Source organism: Lonchura striata, chromosome Z, assembly GCF_050655825.1.
Source record: "Lonchura striata isolate lonStrDom1 chromosome Z, ASM5065582v1, whole genome shotgun sequence".
NCBI lineage: Eukaryota > Metazoa > Chordata > Aves > Passeriformes > Estrildidae > Lonchura > Lonchura striata.
The window spans coordinates 39,738,502-39,761,653 of record NC_140740.1 but is presented as its reverse complement, the minus strand read 5'-3'; the positions used below and the strand labels follow the sequence as shown (position 1 = coordinate 39,761,653).

At 45.0% G+C, this 23,152-nt stretch overlaps 2 protein-coding genes across 15 annotated transcripts in view; both read left to right on the top strand.

Moving 5' to 3' along the window:
• Positions 1–8,418, top strand: part of DGKQ (diacylglycerol kinase theta) — an 82,597-nt gene extending 74,179 nt beyond the window's left edge. For 5 of the 8 annotated variants that reach the window (XM_031507459.3, XM_085566476.1, XM_085566475.1 and 2 more), the window contains one exon: positions 870–8,418. In XM_031507459.3, coding sequence (XP_031363319.2) covers positions 870–1,040 — 171 coding nt within the window. In that variant the 3' untranslated portion in view covers positions 1,041–8,418. The remainder of the gene's footprint in view (positions 1–869) is intronic. The other 3 variants (XM_031507460.3, XR_014951212.1, XM_077790071.2) reach the window with 3 other exon arrangements.
• Positions 8,419–19,682: 11,264 nt separating this feature from the next.
• The window catches only part of TDRD7 (tudor domain containing 7), a 46,340-nt gene continuing 42,870 nt past the window's right edge, over positions 19,683–23,152 (top strand). For 3 of the 7 annotated variants that reach the window (XM_077790512.2, XM_021537123.3, XM_085566473.1), the window contains exon 1: positions 19,683–19,864. The gene's annotated coding sequence lies outside the window, so the exon portion shown is untranslated. Of the gene's footprint in view, positions 19,865–19,888; positions 23,118–23,152 lie in introns of those variants that run through there. The other 4 variants (XM_085566469.1, XM_085566471.1, XM_085566470.1 and 1 more) reach the window with 3 other exon arrangements.

Below are 23,152 nucleotides of genomic sequence, written 5' to 3'. Positions count from 1 at the left end.
CTGAGCTTTGGCCTAGTGATCCAGTTTTTCCTCTGTATTGAGATCTGCAGGTAGCGTTGCTTTTCTTGAAGCAGCGCAGTTAAAAGGCCATGGTAGTAATGCAGTATGCAAGGTAGGAATCAGTCTGCTGGAGAAGGGAAGGTCTGTCAGACAGTAGTAGCAATGGAAAAAAATTAGAGGAGCCAGGCCTGTGAAAAAGACTTGGGTAATCAGTGTCTGTTTTTTCTTGATTATCTCGGTGTGTACATAAAAGACAGCATCAGCTCCCTAAGAATTTAACTTCGCTATTGACTTTGAAATTGTGAAATAAACATTTTGCAGTAGGTGACTGTGGTGCACACCAGTCTGCACATTTGCCTGCTACCTTTGGGATGCCTTTTCAACTCACAGACACATGCTGCTATAGCAGTTGTACTAGGAGGGCTACCAGAACAATTGCCCTTGCTGAGGAGAAGTGAAAGAGAAGGTCATATCTCAAAGTTTCAGTATATATTAAAACTTTGTTCTTTTCATGAGAAAAAGTGGGAGGGAAAGAGAGCAAACCTAACTTGTCCTTCAGTGAGAAACATTTCTTCTTCTTCTCCCAGGTTACTGTCTAGCTATCTGTATATATGGGTATGTATCTATATATATGTATGTACAGGAATGTATATGCACACATATATATACATAATGTGTATATGTGTTTGTAAAAAAATCAGTAAATCCTCTGGCTTTACAAGGATAGGTGCACCAGATAGTTGTGTATTTATATGTTTTTCTGTTGCAGTTCAGCTTTTCTCTTTGTTATTAGTTCGTTGCTTTAGATCAGCCAATTGATGACTACAAATATTTTAATACTCACTGTCTTTTAAATTTTTCAATTTTAGGTCCATATGTTGAAAAAATCCAAGCAGAAGCAGAAAAAAACTGGAAGCCTGAAAGAGATGAAAGTGGACAGCACGTCAGTCTCTGAAGGAGGACGCAAAGGGGAGACCTGTGTTCATGCCTATGGTAGATACCACCCTGGTCCAGTAAAACCGAGCGCAGACAAGTTGTGAAGAGTGTTGCCTATGAGCATGCCTTTCATTACATTTTGATAGTACTGGGTTCTTCTTTGTCTTTCAAAGATAGTACCTCATTGTCACAAATAACTATTATGTACCACTTGTCTCATCTGAAATGTTTACTTGGGGTTGCTCTTCTGTAAGCTGTTTTGCAGCCAAACACAGATTCCAAGACGCTGAGATTTCTGCATTTGCCTTCACAAAAAAATCCTTCCATCCTCCCAGTTCATTCTTAAAGAAAATCATTCCATAGATATTTTTATTTGTTCTATTACTGAAAACGCTCACAATGACATCCTAACCAAAAAAAAAAAGGAAAAAACATGAGCTGCTGAGAGCTCCTTAGGTCAGTCCAAATAGCACAGCTGAAACAGTACAAGTGTAAAGAGAAAAACACAAAACACAAGAGAGGTTATTTTTGTAAAAGGATCTCAATGTACTGGGAAAAAAGAAAGTGCTAGAACAGTTGAATCAAAATATTTCGGAGCATTTACTTCAACAGTATTTGGACAGCATGAATGAAGGGGAAACAGCCTGTAGAGCAATTTTTCAACTGTAGCTTAGTTTCTCATTATTCAGCCAAAACCAGTTTTAAAAGACATTTGAATTTCATCAGCTACAACTCTCAAAATAAAAAAGGAACAGGAATAGCCAAGGCAGTAGTATGTTATACCCATTCTTTTTTACCACTGAAACCATTATCTTTGACACCAGACTCTTTTGTCTTGACGCTACTCGTGTTGTTTCATTTTCATGAATTTGGATTGTTACATAACAGCAAGCTCAAGAATCATCATTAATTAGATTAAAAGAAGTACCACTTAGTGTTCAATTAAGTAAGCACGGTCATCTGTTAGAGCTAAACTGATGTACAGCATAGCTTTACTGAGGAGCCTTAGCATCTAGGCTTCAAATAACTGGGATTGTAAGAGTCATAATGAAAATTCACTTACCTTGTTAGTCTTCTCAAGTCTTTGTGGGTGTTACTAGGTGTGTGCCCAGGGACACAGTGACTGTCTTTTCTCACTTGGATGAGTGTGTGCTCTTCAGAGGCTGTTTCTCCGTCAGTTCCTGTGAGGCCCAGACCACCTCTCTGTGTTTACCCATCTGCTGAAGCTGTGGCGATCCAGTACTTTTACAGGTTTGTGCTGGAGCAGCTGTGCTGGTCCTGCCATACACCATCCAGATCTGCTGTCCATGGCTATAGTCATGTTCTTCTTCACTCATCTCTGCTGTCTCATCTCACCATAGTTTCCCAGGAACTGAACCTTTCACTTTTGGGTCAACATCATACACAAAGGGCTCTGTGAGCCACTTGTGGGTGGGAGTTGAGGCCTGCAAGATTTTACCACTTCTCTGCATCTGCTGCTTGGAGCTGCTTAAGCCATGTTGGCTAGAGCCATCTTAGCCATATGGTGTGCTTACTTGTCCTCTGTTGCACAGTAATAACTATTTCAACTGTGGGTGGCATGAATTTATCACTTGAGTGTTAGCCTTAGGAGCATTTCTCTTGCCAGTGTGTCTAGAAAAACATCTCTAGCGCTTTGGGGGACTTAAGTGTAACTTTGAAATATGCAAAAGCTGTTTTGTGATGGAACCAGTTACTGAGGCAGTTCTTCCTGGGTCTTGTTGATGAGTCTGTACTCCTAGCACTGTGACGGCTTCAGCAACAGCTGACCAATACATGTGCTTTGTGCTTTTTAGTCATGGTGCAATGAGGGTGTGAATGTCATCTGTAGTAATAGAATGATGCAGCTAAAGCTATAAAGAGAGACAAAACAGCTATGGAAAAATGGCAGATGCCTGAACCTTCTCCTTTCAATCTGGTGATTCCTTCTCAGTTTTCTGGAAGAGACGCAGTTGGAGAAGTTACTCCTGCTTTCAGTGAAACATTTTCTTAATTGTTTAAATTCCTAATTTAAATTTGGGGATGTTCTTCCGGTCCCACAGTGTGGACTACAACTTCACTTTCATTGAACATGAAAACTGGATTCATGCTATGAAGGAAATAGTTTGGATAGAGCTAAAAGCCTTGTCTTCCTGATCATCAAAGACAGGGTTGTCTTCTTTAGAACCTGGGCATGAGGGGTCAGCTGGACGTCTTCTGGCATCCTGGTACCAGCATTACAGGTAGGGAGGATCAAGTATTGTATTTCAGGATGTGCACTCTCCAAATGAAGCTCACAAATTAGAGAGGAAGTCTGGAACAGGCTGCTGCTTCATAATTGACAAGAAAGAGAGAGAGAAGCTGCTTTGTATCCTTGCAATAGCAGAATGAATGTGTGGTCTGCTTTCCAGTTGCTGACTCAGTAGTGGAACCTGGGCTTTTTATAACAGAAAACATGCATAAATTTTAAGATTTCTGGTACTGACTGTCTTCTGCAGCCCAAATAAATAAGGCTGTCTTACTATTTCTCCAGGTATATATAATCCTGCATCATGTAGCTGACAGTGTTTCAAGTTCTTGGCTTGGTAAGAACCTGTTTGTCTCTCCTTTTGCTCTGTATCTGTTGTCTGAAATAACACGGAACTCCCAGGTCACAGTATTTTAATAGAGGACCCCTTGTTGTGGCTTACTCTTTGTGGATATTTCCCATCCCTGGAACTCTGTAAAAGCCTGTTTTGGGATAGCCTCATGTTAGCAAAGTGACTCTGAATTATGAGTGTAATCTCTTCCCAGCTTCCAGAGGGCATCCTGGTGGAGGGCAAGAAGACTTTGAGTTTTGTTCCTTTTTCTTTTTTTCCCAAAAACCAACTGCTATGTATTTGAGCAGATGAGTGCCACACGGGAATGAAAACATAGTTTAGGAAAAACACTTAGTATATAAGGCCTCTGTGCATCAAAAGATGATGCTTAATGTGTTTTGATGACAAAATAGATTCAATTGAGATAGGAAACGCCCTGTAAAGCTTTTAAAAGGAGAAACCCACTAATTAAACCCTCTATTAAGATGTTCTAGTTTCAGATTCTGTAAAGGCCATTATATCAAGAATATATGTATGTGTGTGTGTATTTTTTTCTCACATTTTCATTTAATATGGTGTCTGAGAAGGCCTAGGATTTTCTTCCATGGTATGCAAGGCCTGCATGAAGGGAAGGGATAACTCTTTGCAGTTAATATTAAACGTTTAGACTTAGCCTTTTCACTGAACATAAAAATGCAGTATAATTTATGTGACAATGGGCAGATAATGATTCTTCATACTGACTGTTTGAGTAGTATTGTGTGAGAGCCTAGTGGTCACATGGCCAAGTACTTTAAATAATGCAGCAACAAAAGTGTTGGGGAAGAGGCTCAGTTCTGTCAAGACAAGTGTTAAGTAACATCAGTGACGTAGGACCAGGAGCTGTAACTGTGGACAGTGAAGAGATGTAGGATATTTGCTATCCTGAGCACACTCTTTCATCCTCTCTCCAATGCCTTTTTACCTTGCCTATAAACCATGTCAGGCACAAACAGCACAACTAGCATCTCTCCTGCTGAGGTACCCTCTCCTGACCTTTTACTAGTGTCCTACTTAGGCATTGCCAGCACTGGGGAAAGAAGAGTCCTGAAAACTCTAGTTCCTTTCAAATACCACAGTGTTGCAGATTAGTGTAGGTGATCAGTTGGTTAAAATATATTTTCATGGATAAATGCATTGCCTCTGCCTTTAATTAGTAGAACCAAAATTCAAAAGCTCATCCCTGGGATATGGGTGCTACTTCAGAAAATTTGCTGCTTTTTTCCTCATGGCTTTTACCCTTGATTTGTACAGTTTAAATTGCTGGTGTTTTCACTGCATTGATTTTTAGATGAAAGGGTTATTTTGCCAAAACCTTTTGTTTATATATGTGTACACACATGTGTTTACATACATGTGCACACACCCTTTAAGAAAATGCCTTATTGTACTTCCTTCCACAGTGCCTAATTATACAGCTTTTGCCCTGTTACAGCATTTTGATAGCACTCACTTCTGGATCTTTGGACATGAGACAGTACATGACTTGTACTTTCCAACAAGACATGATCGCAATACAGTGAAAGCACAACTGTGTTTAGAGTACAGTTTCTGCATGTATGCAGTTGGAGCTCTGCATGCTGTTTCTAGATTTTAGTTAAGTATCTGTGTTTCTAAAATTGGTGGCAATGGCTATTGTAGCATTTTAAAAACTAGGAAGAAGCTGTCACTGCAAGACTCACCTAAGGAACAAAACTAAATAAACTGTTACAGACAATTGTTGTTAATCTTTGCAGTTACCCTCTTACAAATATTGTACTGATTTCATGTCTTTAGAGCAAATAATGTACTTTATCTGAATGTCAGCTGTTGCAAATTGCTCAGCATTTATTCATGCATGTGATTCTGTAGCAGTCTGTTGGCATATGTATGTCATTGTCCAATCAAACCTCTTTTTGTGGGAGGAGAAGGTAAGAGGAGCTGTTGTGATACTTAAAAGGGGCTTACATTGAAGACACAACAGATTTGGTTATATATGTATTTAATAATGTACTGACTGTAGGTATGCTCTGTCTTGCATAGTCTCCAGTCCATATTCCAGTACCAGTACTGGGGGCTTATTGGAGTTGTGCACTGGCAGTAGATACTTTTTCAGTCTGCACCCCATAAGTCTTCCTTACCATCTTCAAAGTGACTGTACATCTTCCTCTTTCTGCCAGGCTGCCCTCCTGCCTTTTGGACCTAGTTCTGTACCAAAACTGGTAATGAAGGTATGAGCATGTGCTGGTGAATGTGTGTGGAGAGTGGCGGAATGGAGTTCCTGCTCTGAATGCTGCTCTGTGAGTTTAGCTTGAACTATTCTGTAATTTCTACTTCAGCTTCCACTTTAGCCATCTAACAGCTGTGCAGCAAAAATATGGCAACTACTGAATTGCCTTGGATTCACCAGGGACAAAGTTGCCTAATTTTCAGGCTTTGATCTTATATGCGTCAGAGTACATATAACTTCATTATACTTTTTGCACTTAACAGAAAATACAGGTTAGATAGGCTTAGGGTGTGGCAAAATTGCAATGTTTGTACTTCTTTTGTAAATATGGGGATGATTCTACAGATACAAAGATGCACTTTCAGATAACAATGAGAACAAGTTTGTAGAATACAATTGTTTAGGAGTTTCTCTGGCTGCAGTGTTCCTGATCCCCATCCATGTCTAACACTGTGTTCTCCTTGAAAGGCTGCTTGGGGATAGAGATGGCTTCTCACATTGCAGAATGTATTTATTGCTGACTGACTGGACGTTTGTATGCGTTTTTGAGCAAATTTGCTGCTATTCTAAGTTTTAGCTTTTGCTAGACTGCTTCTATAATGCATAAAATGTTCAAATTTTATTTATAATGTCAACACTTACTGATTTGACACATAGAAGTTTCAGGAGACATCCAGGCAAAGCTTTCATTCCTTTTGCTATTTAATGGTTTTGTTTTGTTGTGGTTTCTTTTTTAGCAGTGTAGGCATCATATGTGTTGAAATGAATGCAAATAACTAACCTTAACCTGCAGTTAGAGTGGCAATTTCAATGTTTACAGGACAGAGACTATTGATTGTAAACCCATACATGTTCACTGAAATGGTGCACTCTTTGTGTTTTTTGAAAGCACTGTTTCTGCTTACTGTGGTAATTAATGAAATAGTTGCCTTCTGGTTTTAGAGTCCTGGTTATGTTGTTTTGGAGAGATTTCAGTGTGGGTTATGGCTTCTCTACCATGGACTCAAAGGACAGAATTTGTACTGATACAACTGTGTTATATTGAACATGTTTTCTGAAAGAGTGACTTTATTTTTTGTGAAGATAATTTATGAGACAGTTTTATAGCAGATCAGTGCTGAAAAAGTTGAAGTCTTGAAATAAACATTTGTAGATATTAAAGATCTATCCCAAAGCAAAGTATTTTTTAATAGGGCAGTGTTACTGGTGTAGTTATCCCTCTGAGCTCTTCTGGCAGCATACCCATTTAGCATGTCACTCTGCACTGATCAAGTATTTCTTTTAGGGGACAACCTAATTTCAGAACATATGGCTTCATTTATATTGTGCATATCCCCTGTTACACCTCTGGCAGCAACTCCCCACATAAACATCAGCCATACAAGGCAGAACTTATCCCCATAGAGATCACTGCAGGTTGAAGAGCAGAGAGCCTGCCCTTGTACTTGACTGCAGAAAGGTTGTAAGTCTGGTGGCTGTCTGGCACTTACAGTCCTCTCTCACCATCAGTGTGCCATACAAGCTCTTTTGCTTTCTGAAGGCAGGCAGGCATAAATCAAGAATGCCCAAATCAAAATGTCTCACCATGGCATCCATGTCTTAGTGCTGCTTACCTTGCCAAATTGTGTAGCAAGAGGTGCTTGAAGTATTACTGAGTATTTATTGTGTAATTCTTGGGTGCTTATAAAGCCTTCACTGCTATTTTAAAGCAAAATTTGGGGATCTGTAGCATAGCAATAGCTGTATAACTCTAGCATTCCAACATGCCCAAAGGAAGTTATCCCTGTGATAGTTTAGTTAGCAATGATACGTATAGCTAGCAGCAATCAGTACTTGAAGCTACAAGTTCTGAATATTGAAAGACAACATCTCTGCTTTGAATGCAAAGCATTAGAGTTTGTAATTCACTATAGATTTCAGCATCTTTCCTAATTAAAAATAACTGATGGCATCTTAATTCTTCTCAAATCATAACTTAACTATTGCTTAAGTAACTGTTTTTCACCTCTGGTTATTAAAGTAATCCAGTTTACACAGTTGTATGAATGCTGTTTTATTATCAAGATTCTTAAGGTGTCTCATAGCATTTCTTGTGAATGTTCTAATACAGCAGTAATAAATAATCCTGACCCAATAAACTAATGTAAGCTGACAAGTTATTGTCTAGTGCTTATTCTTTGTGCATTTGCCTAATTCAGAGGGGAAAAAAAAAAAAGCAGCCTAAGTATAAGCATTAAAGTGGTTGAAAACAGTTTCCCCACTCTGTGCCTCAAACCAGTAATGTGTTATCACACATTTACTTGTGGATTGGTCTCAAAAACAAGCTTTTAATGATGTAACTTGTTTCTCAGTGTCGGCCTTGCAAATGAGACATATCACTATATTGTGGTAACTTGCATACAAAAAACATACCTAGTGTACTAACAGATTTTTTAAAAAAGTAATTTATAAAATATGGACTTTTCTCTTATATTTAAATATCTGTTCATCCTTGGGTTCTGTTCTTAGAACAATTCTGTGTATATTTTGCAATGTGTTTTGTGTTTGACTGTACATTTTGCACTAATATGAAATATTGTATTCTAAGTATTATTTACAAGTTCTAGAGATCTGTAACTAGAATTTGCTGTGAACAAATACAACATCTCTTCTACCCTGGATGCTTGTGGAGTAGTTATGCTTAAAAATAGCGAAATACACTTTTGCAGAAACAAGCATACTTCATCTCACCTGGCACTGCTTTTATAGGAATTCTGTAGCCTTGCTGTTTGAGATTGGGTCGTGCCCTGTGAAAGGGTGGCTGTGTTTTAACAGTATGATTTCAAATGTTTTCATTTGTGAGATGACATTCTAAGTTTGATCCCTGCAACATTGAAGCACCTCTAGAATCCTTATTTCTATGGTTAGCACTGTAATTGGTTAAGTCTCTCTGTAATAGCACCACGTTTACTTTAATGCACGCAGACTTATTTTAATGATGATCCAGATTTTCCAATGTATTTTTGTACAATTCTTAGCCCTGTTGCCCTTCTCTAGAAACACATGACCTGTTTTTCAGTCCCACACATAGCCTTGTGCTTGGCTCAGGTGAGCAGTGGTGGGCCTGGCCTGCACAACTCAAGACCAGACCTCATGGACCTTGGCTTAGAGGGATTCAGCTGGGACAAGTGGAAGGGCTGTCCAGTGAGCCAGGTCCAGGTGGAAACTCTGCCCCACTGTGGGTGAACAGCTCACCCCTCCTTGGAGGTTAATGTCTGCCTTTCATGGCTGGGGGCGGGCAGGGGTCACTCAGCTGGACACCTGCACTTGGGATATACCTGCTGCAGTAACCTTGCTTCTGGCAATAAGAAATTGGATCCCCCTGCTCTGTTCAACAATTGACTGCAGAACTGGGGAGGCCTTGGTTATGTCCTGAAACCTCTGGAAAAACCTTACCGTTCCTTGCTGGACTTCAAATCAACAAGCTCTAAAGCAGCTACAATTACATTTAAATCCATACATGGAAAAAATTCAGTTTGGGGCTACAGTTCTGGGAAAAGAGAGGAAGCAGACTTTCATTCAGAGAAAAGAAAAAAAACACAAAACATCCAAACCTGAAATTAATTTTACCACTGCCCTCTGGGCTGAGAGAATAGCAAGAGGAATTGACAACTGCCCATACAGGGTTGTTCCTTGCAGTCTGGCTATACCATTTTCTCATCAAGGGGAACTGGTGTCTGACAATGGGAAAGATAGGCTGGACAGTGTTAAATCCCAGTGTAACTTCAGTGTGGACTTAGCCACCAGTTAGACAATACTCTTTGAAGCACAGCTAAAAAAAATACCTTTTAGGTAAATAATGAAGTCACATGGAAATTAAACTTAAGGGTTAATGGAATCATTTTGGACATCAAATGGATAATCAGATGACAGCTTTGGGCCCTAAACTAGATGCTTTCTTGCTGTGAACCTGTGATCAGTAGGACCTGTGGCCCCTCCTGCTGGAGCTGAATAACCAAATGCTGGAACACGCAGCAGTGGTAGCGTTGGCATCTTGAGAATAAATCCATGCAGACAGAGCAGTTAGTTAGTTAGCCTGTGCAGGTGTCCGCCTACAGGCAAGCAGCCTTGACATGAGTAATACAAATGGGTAAAACCTTGTCTCTCATCAACTAATAAGGCTCAGCATTCACTCCTGAACAAATCTCTGTCCCTCACAATTTGCCCAGACTTCTCTTATAGCTGCCACCAAACTATATTGGTCTATCCAGGACCTGGCTTTCAAGTTCTAGAAACCAAGAAATACAGCCTAAAAGTCTACTAGGAAATCACAAAGAGAGAGGGGTTGGAAAACCAAGAGCAATACAATGGCTATAGGCAGGTTAGAGAGGTAGAACAGCCGGCACAGATGAGGCACAGAGTCTGCAGAGACAACTGCTCTGACCAGAAGCCTGGTGACTTAATGCAGGGCCCTTGTAATTGGGGGCAGAGACAGGCGCAGGGTAGGCATCAGAAAATACACATAGTGAGATTGCACACAGACAACACCTCACTCCACACCAGAAAATGAGGAAGGGAAAAGCTCTGTCACTTTCGGGGCTTCCCTCAGCCAACTTTTGATGTTAATCAGTGATCGTTTACCACAGCCACTCTAACAGGCAAGCACTGGCACCTCTGCTGGACTAGTGCCCTCGAGTCTGTGCCAGATAACTATAAGACTGCTGTCAGTCCAGGATTTCTGGGGATGTTGTGCACAAATCCACTCGCACACTGTTTTGAGGTCGGTATCTCCTGGCTCAAAGAAGCTTTCGCTCCTGCAATTTCCAAAGCACAAGCAGCTTAGAAGGCACAAAACATTCCCAGCAGCAAGGACATGTCGATCGTGCCAACCTACTTCAAACTGCCTAAGTGGAAACAAATTAATCCAGTCATATGGCCATTATACAGCCTTGCATTGAATGTCCTGCTCCCATCTTTTTCTGGCACATGGGAATAGCTTGGTGTCCTCTGATGCAACAGCCTTCCTAGCAAAACATAGAGCAGAGCTGATAGCAAATCTTCTATGATTGACTCTCAATATCATAATGCACAGTCCCCACAGGCAACCCCCAGCATATCCAGTCCAAAAAAAGGTCAGGACAGCTGAGATCACCATCTGACAGAGTCTCAGCATATCTTCAACAAAGGTGTGGAAATGATACCCAGAACTGAAGACACTCCATCGGAACTGTGACAGGAAAGGAGACTGCTTCAGTGGACTGGGTGGCACATTTTTCTTCTGCAACTCTCCAACTTCAGTTTCCCAGTCTTTGACCCCTGCTCCAGTCTTTGACCTCCTCCTCCTAATTCCTCATCAGCCATTCCAGCCACAGGACCTGTTGTCACTCTTGTATTACTGTTGTCTACACTAGCTTGTCAAATTTGTTCTCCTCTAGAAACATTTAACACCTTTTTCAGGCTTCTTTGGGTTACATGTGAGTATTTTGAGGATTTTTTTTTCAATCTTTTAAAGTTTGTGTGTGTCAGCAGTTCTGGTCATAAACTTTAACCTGCATCCTGCTAAAACCTGTCCAAGATCTCAGTTTTAACAGTGCCTGTTAGAGGGAGCTGCTTGAGTTTCTGTTAATTATAAATATCCTTCTAAGGTGTGTGACAAGTTTTATGAGTGTTGGCACAAAAATGAAGCAGTGTCAAGAAAGTACCATGCTACTAAAACAGGGACTTCAGTTCTGGCAATTCCTTTTTAACACAAACGCGGACATTTACTGATGGGCACGGGCCACTTCATTATTTCCCTGGCTAGTTAACTCACTGTTAAACTGGAGGTTGCTGCCCTCTTGCTTTCTGACTGAGGATAGCAGAACCTGCCCCGACTTTGGAAAGGCTTTCAGGAAACTGGATGTGTTATTGCTGTGGTTTAAAAATTATCTTAAGAGAAACAGTGTGCTGTAGTTATGCAAAGTTGTTTATGCTTTAACTATTTGGTTTGTGGATTTTAAAACTTTTGTTCCATCTTTCTTTAAGTAATCCTCCTCTGAAATTATAATCAGTTTGGGGAAGAAAACAAATGATGCGCTACTGAGGGCACAGGTTTCTAAGACTGCTCTCCCAGTGTTGCTAAGGACTGTGTTGCCAGCAGGTCTTGCTGGGTCTCGCCGGGCAGTGAGGTGGTCAGCCGATGAAGCAGCAGGCAGCATTGCTGGGAGGAGCAGCAGAAAGGTGTGGGGTGCTGCTCTGCAGGTCCTATTCCCCCCAGGAACAGGCACGTGCTGGAGAAGCACAGCAAGCTGTGTCCTGGGAGTGGCCCGGCACAGGGACCCCAGGCGCATGTGGAGGGAAAGTTGGCAGGAGGAGTTTTGCTCTCTGAAATTTGCCTGCAAAGGGACACAGGGCAGCCCAAGACATGGCCTGCCAGCCAGCCTCAGTGGCTTGGCTTGAGGTGAGCCAGGGTGTGCTGGTTTCTACTGGGATAGAGTGAGTTTTTTTCACAGTGTCTGGAAAGGGGCTGTGTTTTGGGTTTGTGCTGCACACAGGATTGATAATACAGAGATGTTTTAGTTATTCTTGAGCAGGGCTTACACCGAGGCATGACCTTTTCTGCTTTTTGTACTACCACACTAGGGAGGAAGTTGGAGGTACATGGGAGATTGAACTGGCCAAAGGGATATTCCAGACCATTTGGCATCATGCTCATTATTTAAATTTGGATGCAAGCAGGAGGAAGAAAGAGACATTTGGAGTGATGGCATTTGTGTCCCCAAGTCACCATGAGGTGGGAGAGGGTACCTAGAGATGACTGAAGAACTGCCTGCCTATGGGAAGTGGTGTATTAATTATTTGGGGTTTGTTTGCTTATATGGTTTTTAAATTTGGGTTTGTTTTCCATATTATACTGTCTTTATCTCAAACCAAGAGTCTTCTAGGTTTTGCTGTTCCAGTTCTCTCCCCAGTCCCACTGGTGGGGCAGTGGGTGTATGGCTGTATATGGTGCTTGGTGGATAGATGGGGTTAAACCAAGACATGGGGGAACAATGTTTCACACAGACAGGGGGGAGGCCATGACATTTGACAGCATGGGGGCCAAGCCACAGCATTCAGCAGTGGAGAACAAAGCCAAGCACTGCTCCAGGGGTGTTGAGAGTTGGGCAGCCTTGATGGCAAAGTTCTACCACCTCTCAGGAAACAGTGTGACAACTGTCCTGTCAAGTGAGAGCCTGAAATTCATGGCCCAGCATGGCTAAAGGCCAGCCCCACAGCACTCTGCATGGGGGCATGGTGGTGCACTGTAATGGCACAACCCCAGACAGACACCAGGTGTCTTGTCTTCAATGTAGGTGGAGAGCAAAGCCCTGGAGAGCCCAAGGGCCAGGCCCTGCGTGCATGAGCACAGCGAATTTGGTAGGGCAGTCTGCATGGACTGAAGACTAGGTCCCAGTCTGGATGGCTTAAGGGGGACCTGAGGTGGAAGGAACTGTGGTAGTGTGATGTTTGCCTTTAATTGATTAATTCATTATTGTGTTTTCCCAGGTTGGAAATGGTTTGTTCCATGTGCCCCACTTTGTCTGTAGGAATGGTTTAACCTTAAGTTCTGTACAACCTTTTTTTCCTGTCAATCATCCTTATAACTTCCCCTATTTCCAGACCCTTCTCTGTCTATCCTCCAAACCCTGCCCCTGCAGCTTGTCTGGTTTTTTTTTGCAGGTTTGCCATGCTTTTTTTATCTAGAAGCTTTGATGTCAATTATGTTATTCTACTTATCCCATTGGCAGTTTATATACACTCTCCTCCCATCTCCTACCCTACTGGTTGGATGATAATTATGTCCCTCCTCATGCTCCACCCTACTTGCCAGCTCCTCCCCAGAGTCAGCTCCCCTTTATAAGCTTGTGTTATCCCTTACTCCTGTGCTCCCGCTCATTCCTTGCTTGTTGTAGTGTATCACCTGTTTTTCACTCTTTTCGGGGAAGGAATAAACAGTAGCATGGAAACCACAGGTAGAGAGCCATCCTCTTTCTTGTTCACCTCTCCAACTCAACGAGGACCTCTCTGGGTGCCTGTTTGGCCAGGGTCAGTGAAAGGAGAGGTCCCTGTAGTGACCCTCAGCCAAGCCGAAGGGCTAGAGGAAGGGAGCAGCCAGCCACATGGTAGCTGAGGCAAGGGGCCAGGTTAGCCGGCAATACCAGCATCACACCTCCACCCAAGATCAGGGGTGTGGCATCAAGGAACTGCCGAAGAAATTTATCCTGGACAGCTGGATGGCTTAGTCCTTCTGACCACTATAGAATAGTATCTTCACCAAAACAGAGCACAGAGCTGGTGACAGGTTTCTCCACTGCAGCTCCACCCTGCTTGCTCAGGACCACAAAAGGGGTTAGCTCAGTGCACTCTAATGTCATTCAGAGCTGTGGTGCACACACTGAGGCCCATCTTGAGTCTCCCTGCTCCAGCTGGGACACTGGCCTCACTCCCTCACCTGCTGCACTCAGAACATCTCTTCCCCAGCCCCTACCTCCATGTTTCCACTCCTCACACAGCTGCTGCCAGTTCTTCTAGCTTCCTCCCTATTCCTGGCACCTATCTCCTCATGCTCACTTTGGCTTCACCACCACTGCATCTACTGCCATCATCACCCACCTCCCCACTTCTCCAAGTTGCTGTCTGGACAAGTCCAAACAGCACTGCTACAGCCACAGTCTGCACACAAGGAGTGTCTCCTGACTCTAGGAAGAGCCCTGGCTCCAAGCAAAGAGCCACCAGATCCACACTGCAGCCCCAAGGCTGCCTCTTCCTCCTAGAGCACCTGCCCACTCCATCAGCACCATCTGGGGACCTGTCCAAAAAGCACATCCAGGAAAGCACAGCCACAGCAAAGGGCCCTTTGGGGAGAAGCAGCAGGAAGGTTATAAGCTGTCAACAGAACACTTTGCTCTCAGGCACAAAATCTGGGGCTGGTTGCTGCTCTCATGAGTGCCCCAAGCACATCCTCCTCTCCCCCTCTAGCACCCACACCCCAAGGCACATGAGAATCATGCAGGTGAGTGGGGCAGGACGTGGCTGCTTTCTGTGGATCTTCCAGAAAGAGCACGCACCACAGCAGGATTAAGCTGTTGTGCTGCTCTAGGCCACTTGACAGCTACGCCACCGTGGAAGCGGCACACCACTGCCGTTTCCATTCAACGCCAGGCTGACTTCCAACCCATCCTGGGCTGCAGTCCTCCCCCTGCAGAGGATTACCACCACAATCACAGCTCCGGTGGACTTAGCACAGCCACAATGAGCAACAGCAAACACTTTCTCAGCACCATCAGCTGACAGCCCAGAGCAGCTGAAAACAACACAGAAAGAAATGATGGGGCAGCAGCTGACTAAGCCACCCGGATTAGAGAAGCTCAAATGGGGCTCAAAAGCAGCATAGCAGCATGCACCGCTAACCCAGCAGAACTGCAGCTCCAGCCCCCATCTCAGTTCACCCAAACACAGTCAGCTGGCTCCTGGCTCCGAGTACGCCGAGAAGGGGCACAAACACTGATGCTGCAACACAGAAGTCAGGCAAGAGGGAAAGAGCAGCCACCTGCAGACAACCATCACCCTCAACACACACATCACCTGCCAGGGTAGCTATGACAGCATCCAGAAAGGTAAAGGGTCATCTGTCTCCATCCTGGGGTACAGACCCACAGACCAGTTGTGGGTCTCTGTGCTACAGCACTGTGGCTTGCACCCAGGTATTCACAAACCACAATCTCCACCACCACACTGCAGCACATAAAGAGACCATCTCTCTGTATAGTCCCTGAACTGCCACGCACCTGGAAGATGCCACAAGAGGTTATTACATCTCAGTTATTACATCTCAGGTAACCTTCAGGTGAAAGACACAGCCTTCACTCTGCAAAACTGCACACTTGATACTCTGCAAACCTCAGCTCTGCCTGTAATTGGTAGCATGGTCTGAAAAGCAGCCCTTCATGAGCAGCACTGCTACCTTGCTAGCCGTGGCCCCCAAGGAATGTCAGGGATGGCCATTTTGCACAGGAGCAGGGCAAGAGAAACTCAGGGATTTCACCAGCACCTCTGAAATTTAGCAGTCAGCAGCTCCAAAAAGGATCTTTTCTCACAATCAAGACAGGGCAATTAAAGCAGTAAAACAACAAAAGCAAGAGATTGCTAAGCAGCAACAGCTTGTTCCAGGGATCTTCTCAAGTGTCCCAGGGTGACACACACAGCCTAGGAAAACAGGCAATGGATGATGACACTAGAAGCCAGGCAACTCCTCCAGCAGTGCCCTCCAGCTCATCCTTCCCCCTCCTCTTCCGCTGCACACCCAGCACCTTTGCTGGGCTGGCTCAACCCAGAGCCACTACAAGGAGGGTCTCTCCTTCTGAGGGAGAGCTCTCCTACTCCAGGAGCTCTGCTTACAAATCAGATAGTGTGTCTGCTGCACAGTCAGCACTGATAAAAACAGCAACCCAGCAGTGTGAGAGCTTGAGCAGGGATTTTTGTGTGTGGTTGAACTCAAACAGGTACACAGCACATATGCAATATGACCCCATGGAGGCAAAGAATCGCTTCTTCTTCCTCCATGTTCCAAAGGGGTACTCAAAACATCCAGAAGCAGTTCCAGCTGTGACCAGCCAATGCCAATGCACATCTACACTGACCAGCCCTGTTCATTATGTGGCCAGGGTAGAGTCCTTTAGTATGTGTTTCCATGAATGGGTAGGAATAGACCTTCAGAAATCTGAGACTATCATTTGCCTGAAAATCACCTCAGAAGATGGACAGGAAGAGGATGGGCATGTGAACATGAAGCTCAACCTCAAATAAAAGAATGTGGCTTGGTGTGACCTTGCCCTGTGTACACCATAGTAGTCTGCCATGCAGCTCTTTTACCTCTCTGAGCAGTTCTGCATCTAACCAGACCGTAACAGCCGCATGCACCACAATGATGGCTGAAAAGCTCTGCATCGCCCCAATGATCTTAATGACACACTTGCCTTTTCTCAGGAGTTATGGTCCTAATGGGCCTTGCAGTAATAGGATAGACTTGATGGCATGCTGAGTCTCCTGTGTTTTATCTTCAAAAATGACCTAACTATAAAGAACATGTAGACTTTTGGAGGAGACTCTTCAAGTCTTTTCCTCATTATGCCTAGGCACATGATCCTCTGACACAGGGATTTTGCAGGAAACTGTGCCCTGGGTGAACATGTCCATTCACCTGCTCAAGCAGAGGGCCAACAGCAGCCTTTTCAAACCAAACCCTGCCTTAAACCTTTGTGCAGTTGCTGGAAATTATACCACTTTTAAATTTTTTAATGTAACTTTGGTCAGGGATTTGTTTGCCTTTGCCCAGGAGGAAGGGAATTGAAGTTTCTGTTCAAAAGATCCTGTTCCCCAGGCATGTCTCTATGATCTTAACATCTATGGATTCCTAGTAGCCAGAAGATACACAGGAGGTAAACCATAACTATTAACGACCATTAACAAACATTAATGAACATTACCACTTCTAGTGTGCAGTTGGAGACACCTGGGCTGGGAAAAGATTGTTAAGAGAAATGAAGAATGAAGATGCAATTAGCATCAATGGTGATCAATAGCCAATAGGAAATTTAATTCTAAGAATTATGTAATTTAAGACCAGTTAATTTCTTTGGGGTCTAATGTATAAATATGTGAAAAGTCTGGTAAAAACCATGTGTGATTGAATGATTTTCACTGCACAATCCAGACATGTGTGGATGAAATAATTTCTGGTGCACATCCTGGTCAGAAAAACATCCTGGGCAAAATAAAGTAATGCCTTGATTCTCTAACCCTGAAAACGTGTTGTTGAAGAATTTCTGGTTTTCCTGCAGTTTCTCTGACACCATCTCGTCACATTTCATTTCTCTACTTCTTTATGCTTCTTGCTTCTCAAGGCCTTCACACCTTGCCCCTATTTCTCTCCCTACATCATTGTGTTAGTGCTGCAAATATCTCATTTGACATAGAATAAAGTGTGTCTAACAATTCTCTTTATAAAATTATGACCACATTAGACCAAGAGAAGGAAAAGTAAAAAAAAAAAAAATGTAAGACCTGCTTTTCAAGGCCAAGGATGGTGTTGTGGGCAGTGGTGTAGGTACTGTTTACAAGGCCTTGGCTGCAGGCTGTGAAGCTTACTCTGTACAAACTTCTCTTGTCCTACAGCCTTGTTTTATTTTTTTTAGCTGTGACAGCTAGAATTAGCACAATTAAGTACAAAAATGTCAAAAAGCTATGAACAAAGAACCTTTAAAGAGAGTGCTTCAGCTCTAAGCTGGTTGCAGCACATATATCCCCTCCTAACAGTTAAAGACAGTGTTGTAACAATATGCATATTCTAGAGGCTGCTTAGGAGATTCACAACTGTGTCATGATTCTGCAATATACTGGAAATGCTACAGTCTGCAAAAATTAATGCGCATGTTTACTGTAACTGCCATATTGCCCTACTAAATGGAAAACCTTGTAAATTAAAATAGCCTCAGATGAGTAAACTTTCTATTAAACTTGGATCCTCCATGTGGATTTTGTAAAAATGCTTTGTCAGAGGATACTGGACTCTGGGGCAAGCAGTCTCTGGAGGCTGTAGGAGTCATAGCAGAAGGTGAGAGCCCCTTGAAGACCCCTTGCTGAACCCTCTGAGGTTCAGCAGCTCCACCTCTGTCCTAGCATATGCCCCTCTGTGGGACCAACCTCTGGCTTTGGCAGATGTCCGCTGTTCGGTGGCCACACAGCTTGGCCTGATGCTGCTTCCAGTCTGGCTCTCAGAACTGACCGTGTACAGACAGAGGAATGCTATTGTGGGCAACATGCAAAGGTGGCAGGGTCTGTTGATACAGGATGCTGAGGGGCTCTCCATCAGTACTAACTGCTTGCGTGGGGAACAAATCAACTATGTGCTTGGAATGCTGGAAAGCACAATGAAAGCTTGAAGCTGTGGGTCTACAGCTTTCAAGAAGGAAATAGTCCCAAGGTGCCTATGCAGATGCACACCATCCGGAGATTGGCAGCAACCTGGATATGGGCTGGGCAAGCACAGCTCTCCTGAGAAGGGCTGCAACCCTATGCCAGAGCAGGCAGGCACCCACCAACACCTCCTTGATGGAACATGCACCTGTGGAGTGGTTTTAGTACAAGGTGACTAGAGAGAGCTCCAGCTGCAGAACTAAATTCAGTAGGTTTTGGTGCTCTGGATCTGCAGGAGTACTGCATGGAGTCCTGGTGCCCCCAACAAAAGAAAGACATGGAACTATTGGAAAAGTCCAGAGGAGGTCCACAAAGTTGCTGAAAGGACTGGAGCACTTTCCCTATGAAGACAGGCTCGGACTGTTGGGAGCCGGCCAACCCGGAGAAGACGAAGTTGTGTGGAAATCTCATTGCAACCAGTACCTGAAGGGCTGTATAGGGAAGCCAAAAAGGCACTGTCAGGAACTGTACTGGCAGGACAAGGACAATCAGGTACTCACTGAAAGAGAGGAAATTTAGGTTGGATAGTGAGAGGAAGTTTTTTGCTGTGAAGGTAGTGAGACACTGGGACAGACTGCCCAGGGAGGCTGTGGAAGCCCCAACCCTGGCAGTGTTCACGGCCAGGCTGGATAAGGCCTTGAGCAACTTGTTCAAGTGGAAGGTGTCTGGCCCGTGGCAGAGAGGCTCAGGACTAGATGATCATTAAGGTCCTTCCTAACCCCTTAACATTCTTTGATTCTCTGTAGAAGTGACTCTGACGCTCAGAGGGAGCTGTTATTCCTCGGCCGCTCCCTTTGGAAGGCGACTTTGGCTGCTGCCTTGTCACAGGACTGAGGCGGCCGGGCGCAGACGTGGCGCGGCCGGGCCCGGCCCGGCTCGGCTCGGCTCGGTGCTGCGCAGGCGCCCGGGGCCGCCGGGCGGGGGGAGGTGGCGGCCGAGCCGCGCGGGGCGGGGCGGGGCGGCCGGGCCGGTCGGGCGGTGGCGCGGAGCCGCCGAGCTGCCCCTCATTTCCCGGCCCCGCGCAGGGAGGCGGTGGCTGCGGCCCGGCCGGCGGCGGCGGCCCGAAGAGGCTTCGCCTGAGAGCCCCGGGTGGAGAAAGTGGAAAGGAAGGACTGGAGCCCCGCCGGGCGTAAGTTCTCGCGGTCTGAGGGGAAAGGCAGGCTGCCAGCAGAGGCACGGCGCTGCCAGCCAGCGGGAGGCCGTTCCTCCTCCGTGTCTGCGCGGTGACGGTCCCGTCTTCAGCGGGATAGGGGATGCTTTCTGCCTTCGGGGATACGAGTTCCCCAGGGAAGTGTTTGTAGTCTGCGGAAAGCGAGGCTGCCAGGGAGTGCACCCCTCCCTGTGGGAGAGCTGTTCGCATTTCCTCTTTTCCTTAGCCCGGCTAATGATCCGCGGCGCGGATCGTCCGTTCTGGGCGTTTGGAAGTTTCGGTTCAGGTGCTGGCAGAGGTGGTTTGAGCGATGTGCACCCACTTAGTGAAGATGAGGCGGCTCGGGCTCTGTTTCCAGTGAAGTGCCCTGCCGTCTGCAGGCAGTGAACTGCCGGGAAAATGTCATAGCTGCTGAATGACCTAATGTTAAAGCAGCTTAACTCAAAAACAATTTTTAAAAAGCTTCGGAAGCTACTGTGAGCTGTGTAGGTTTTTGTTAATGTATTTGTGTTGTCAGCATTACTGCCTTGCAAGTCTGTGTAGTTGCTGACAATAGGAATGGGAAGATTGTAAGGTGTGGGCTGAGACTGGATTCGGTTTAACCTTTGTACCCTAGTACCTGTCACCTCGTTTAACTTGTCCTCGTGATACTCTTCACAATGTAGTTTAGCGAGATAGACTTTATAATGTGCTGTTTGCTATTTCTGTTATAATTTGGCTGTTGTGTTTGTATACAAATAACATGTCTGATATTGACATGATGTCATTTCCCCGTGATTCTCAGTCTCTTAGTGAAAGTTTTTTTTTTTTTTTTGAATCAACTTTTTAACTGCCATTCCAGTTTTTTTTTGAATTTTCTTCATCACTCCTTGGTTGTAGTGCATATACTGTTAATTTTACCTGAACAGGAAGATAAACTCAAGAGAACTTTCAAGAGCTATGTTAGCTGAATAAGAATATGTGTCTATTACTTAAAAGAGACAGTAGACAAAAAGGCCCCAGACATTTTCTCATCAGCTTTTCCATGTCTCTGAAATGAATGTGGCTTGAAACACAGTTGTAGACAGAACTGCATTTTTTGCTGTAGTTCTCAATGCTTGAGTGTTTGGGGATTTTGTATGATCAGGACTTTACATCACTTACAGATTTCAATGGCACATGATGTCATTTGAAACTGAGTGGGTCCAAAGAAGATATGAACCTCGTGTGTCTTTTTTCTTCTGGCAGGTGGCAATCACATCTTCTGATTCTTTGAAGCTCAGTGCACCAGCTGCAAAGTCTCTGAAAGGATGAGAGAAGGATGCAAGTGCCCAGTGTAGATTTGCCCATTGCTGTGTGGCAATGTGCAGGTTCAGTGTGTGCTACTCCTCCTGGGCAGTACTTACTACACTACAGACACTGTAGTTGTTGAGCAGAGGGCAGCTGTGAGGGCAGCTGTTGCTGAGGAATTGTTGAAGAATCAGTCAGGGAAACCCACTGGAGCAGCAAGGCCAGAAATTGCAGGGTTAGGGAGTCATGTGTGCATGAAGACATGTACTGGCTGTGCTGTCTGTACGGTTGCAGGGACATGGATGTACCTGTGTGAATATAAGTGTACAGAGCAAGAGGTACAGTTGGGTTAGTGAAGTGCTGAGTGTATATAAAGTGAAAACTGTTCAAGGAAGGGTGCAGAAAAGGACTTGGTGCTGTGCCTCCTTGTCTGGCCCTGGAGCTGGACTGTTGTGAAGTTGGGTGCAGAAAGGGAGAGCCTGAAGTGTGTGTGGTGACGCCTGAAATGTGCTGAGGTTTGGCATTTCTCTTTCTTTTGGACATGGTGTGTTGTTGCCCAGAGTGACTTCCCCAGGAAGGGAACCGGTGATGAGAGAGTCTGTTCTGCAGAGTGCAGTGCAAACCAGCCTTTCACGGGGCCCCTTGTGTCAGCACTGCAGATTTGAGAGAGCCTCATGCAGGTACGCGGGCAGCAGTCGCTCACCTTGGTGTACTGGAGGAGGGGCACTCTGGTGCTGTGCCTAGAGCTGGAGCATCTTGAGGAGCGCAAGGTGACCTTCTCCCAAAGCACTGGCTCTGCTCATGTCGCACATTAGCTGCTGGGGCGTGAGGATGAGGTGTTTGAAGTGCACCAGTGTGCTGTGCTCAGTGTTGGACTGGACACTGCGTGCAGCACACACTTTGAAAGCAGGGTGGTTGCTGGTTGTTTGAGAGCTCTGTGCGGTTTTGGTCCACGGCCATGGTAGGGAGGTTCCTGTGGCAGGAGTGTCCCTGCAGTGAGTGAGCACCTAGGAGGAGGATGCTCACCTGGGAGCACAGAGCCTGCCCTGCAGCACTTGTTTCTGCGCTCTCCGGTGTCCCATGGGTGTAGCTGGATGCTCCTGGAGAAGCCCCAAGTGTGTGCAGGCCTGTGAGTTGGGGGGCTGGGAGGGCTTTAGGTAGTGCTGGCTATGGCCTTGAAACCGCCTCCCACGCTGCCCAGACTTCCTGGGCCGGAGTCCTCGCTGGAAGGTTTCTGCCACCATTTTGTGGAGGGAGATGCCATTTTGTTCAGTGTCGCAGCTCCTGCTTCCTTGTACCAGGAAATACTCGGATATCAATAGATTTATATGCAGCACATGCATGGGGTATGTAGATAATTAGAGTTGTGTGTATGAAGGAAAGAATCAGTAGATTTGTACTTAGATACACTAAATATGTGTATTGCTAGAGGTATATGAATGAGACATTTGTAGTGGTAAAAACATAAGCCTGAGGTAGCTAAAGCAGTCTTTCTTGAGAGCTGATGGAACGAATCTATAGATGTGAATGAAATGCATTGCACAAAGATAAAAGGCAGGTTCAGGCCTTCCGCTTTGGTGGCTGTAGAAAAAGCTGTTTGGAAAGCAGGCAGGAGGCATCACAGAGCTGGGACATGCTTGAGGGCTGTGGAACTGTGTTAGGTGGCCGCCAAGCAGGCCTCAGTAAGCACTGTGTCACGTCCCCCGAACATGGATCGAGGTCTGTCCCTCAATCCAGGCTGAGAAGGCTCCATGCCCGGGCAGAGCCCAGTGAGATGGTCATGCAGTGCATATCCCTGGGGCCGGCTCTGGGCATCCCATGGCCCTACCAGACATGAGCAACACAGGCTGAAAAAACAGAAGGCCAGAACAAAATCCCTATGTCAGAGGATCACATGCGTGGGGACTTACATTATGTTTTCTCTCTGAAGATTCTGTGGAGCCGAGGCATTGTGTGCTTGTGGGTAAGACGTTGCATGCTCCAGGTGCATGCTGTTTC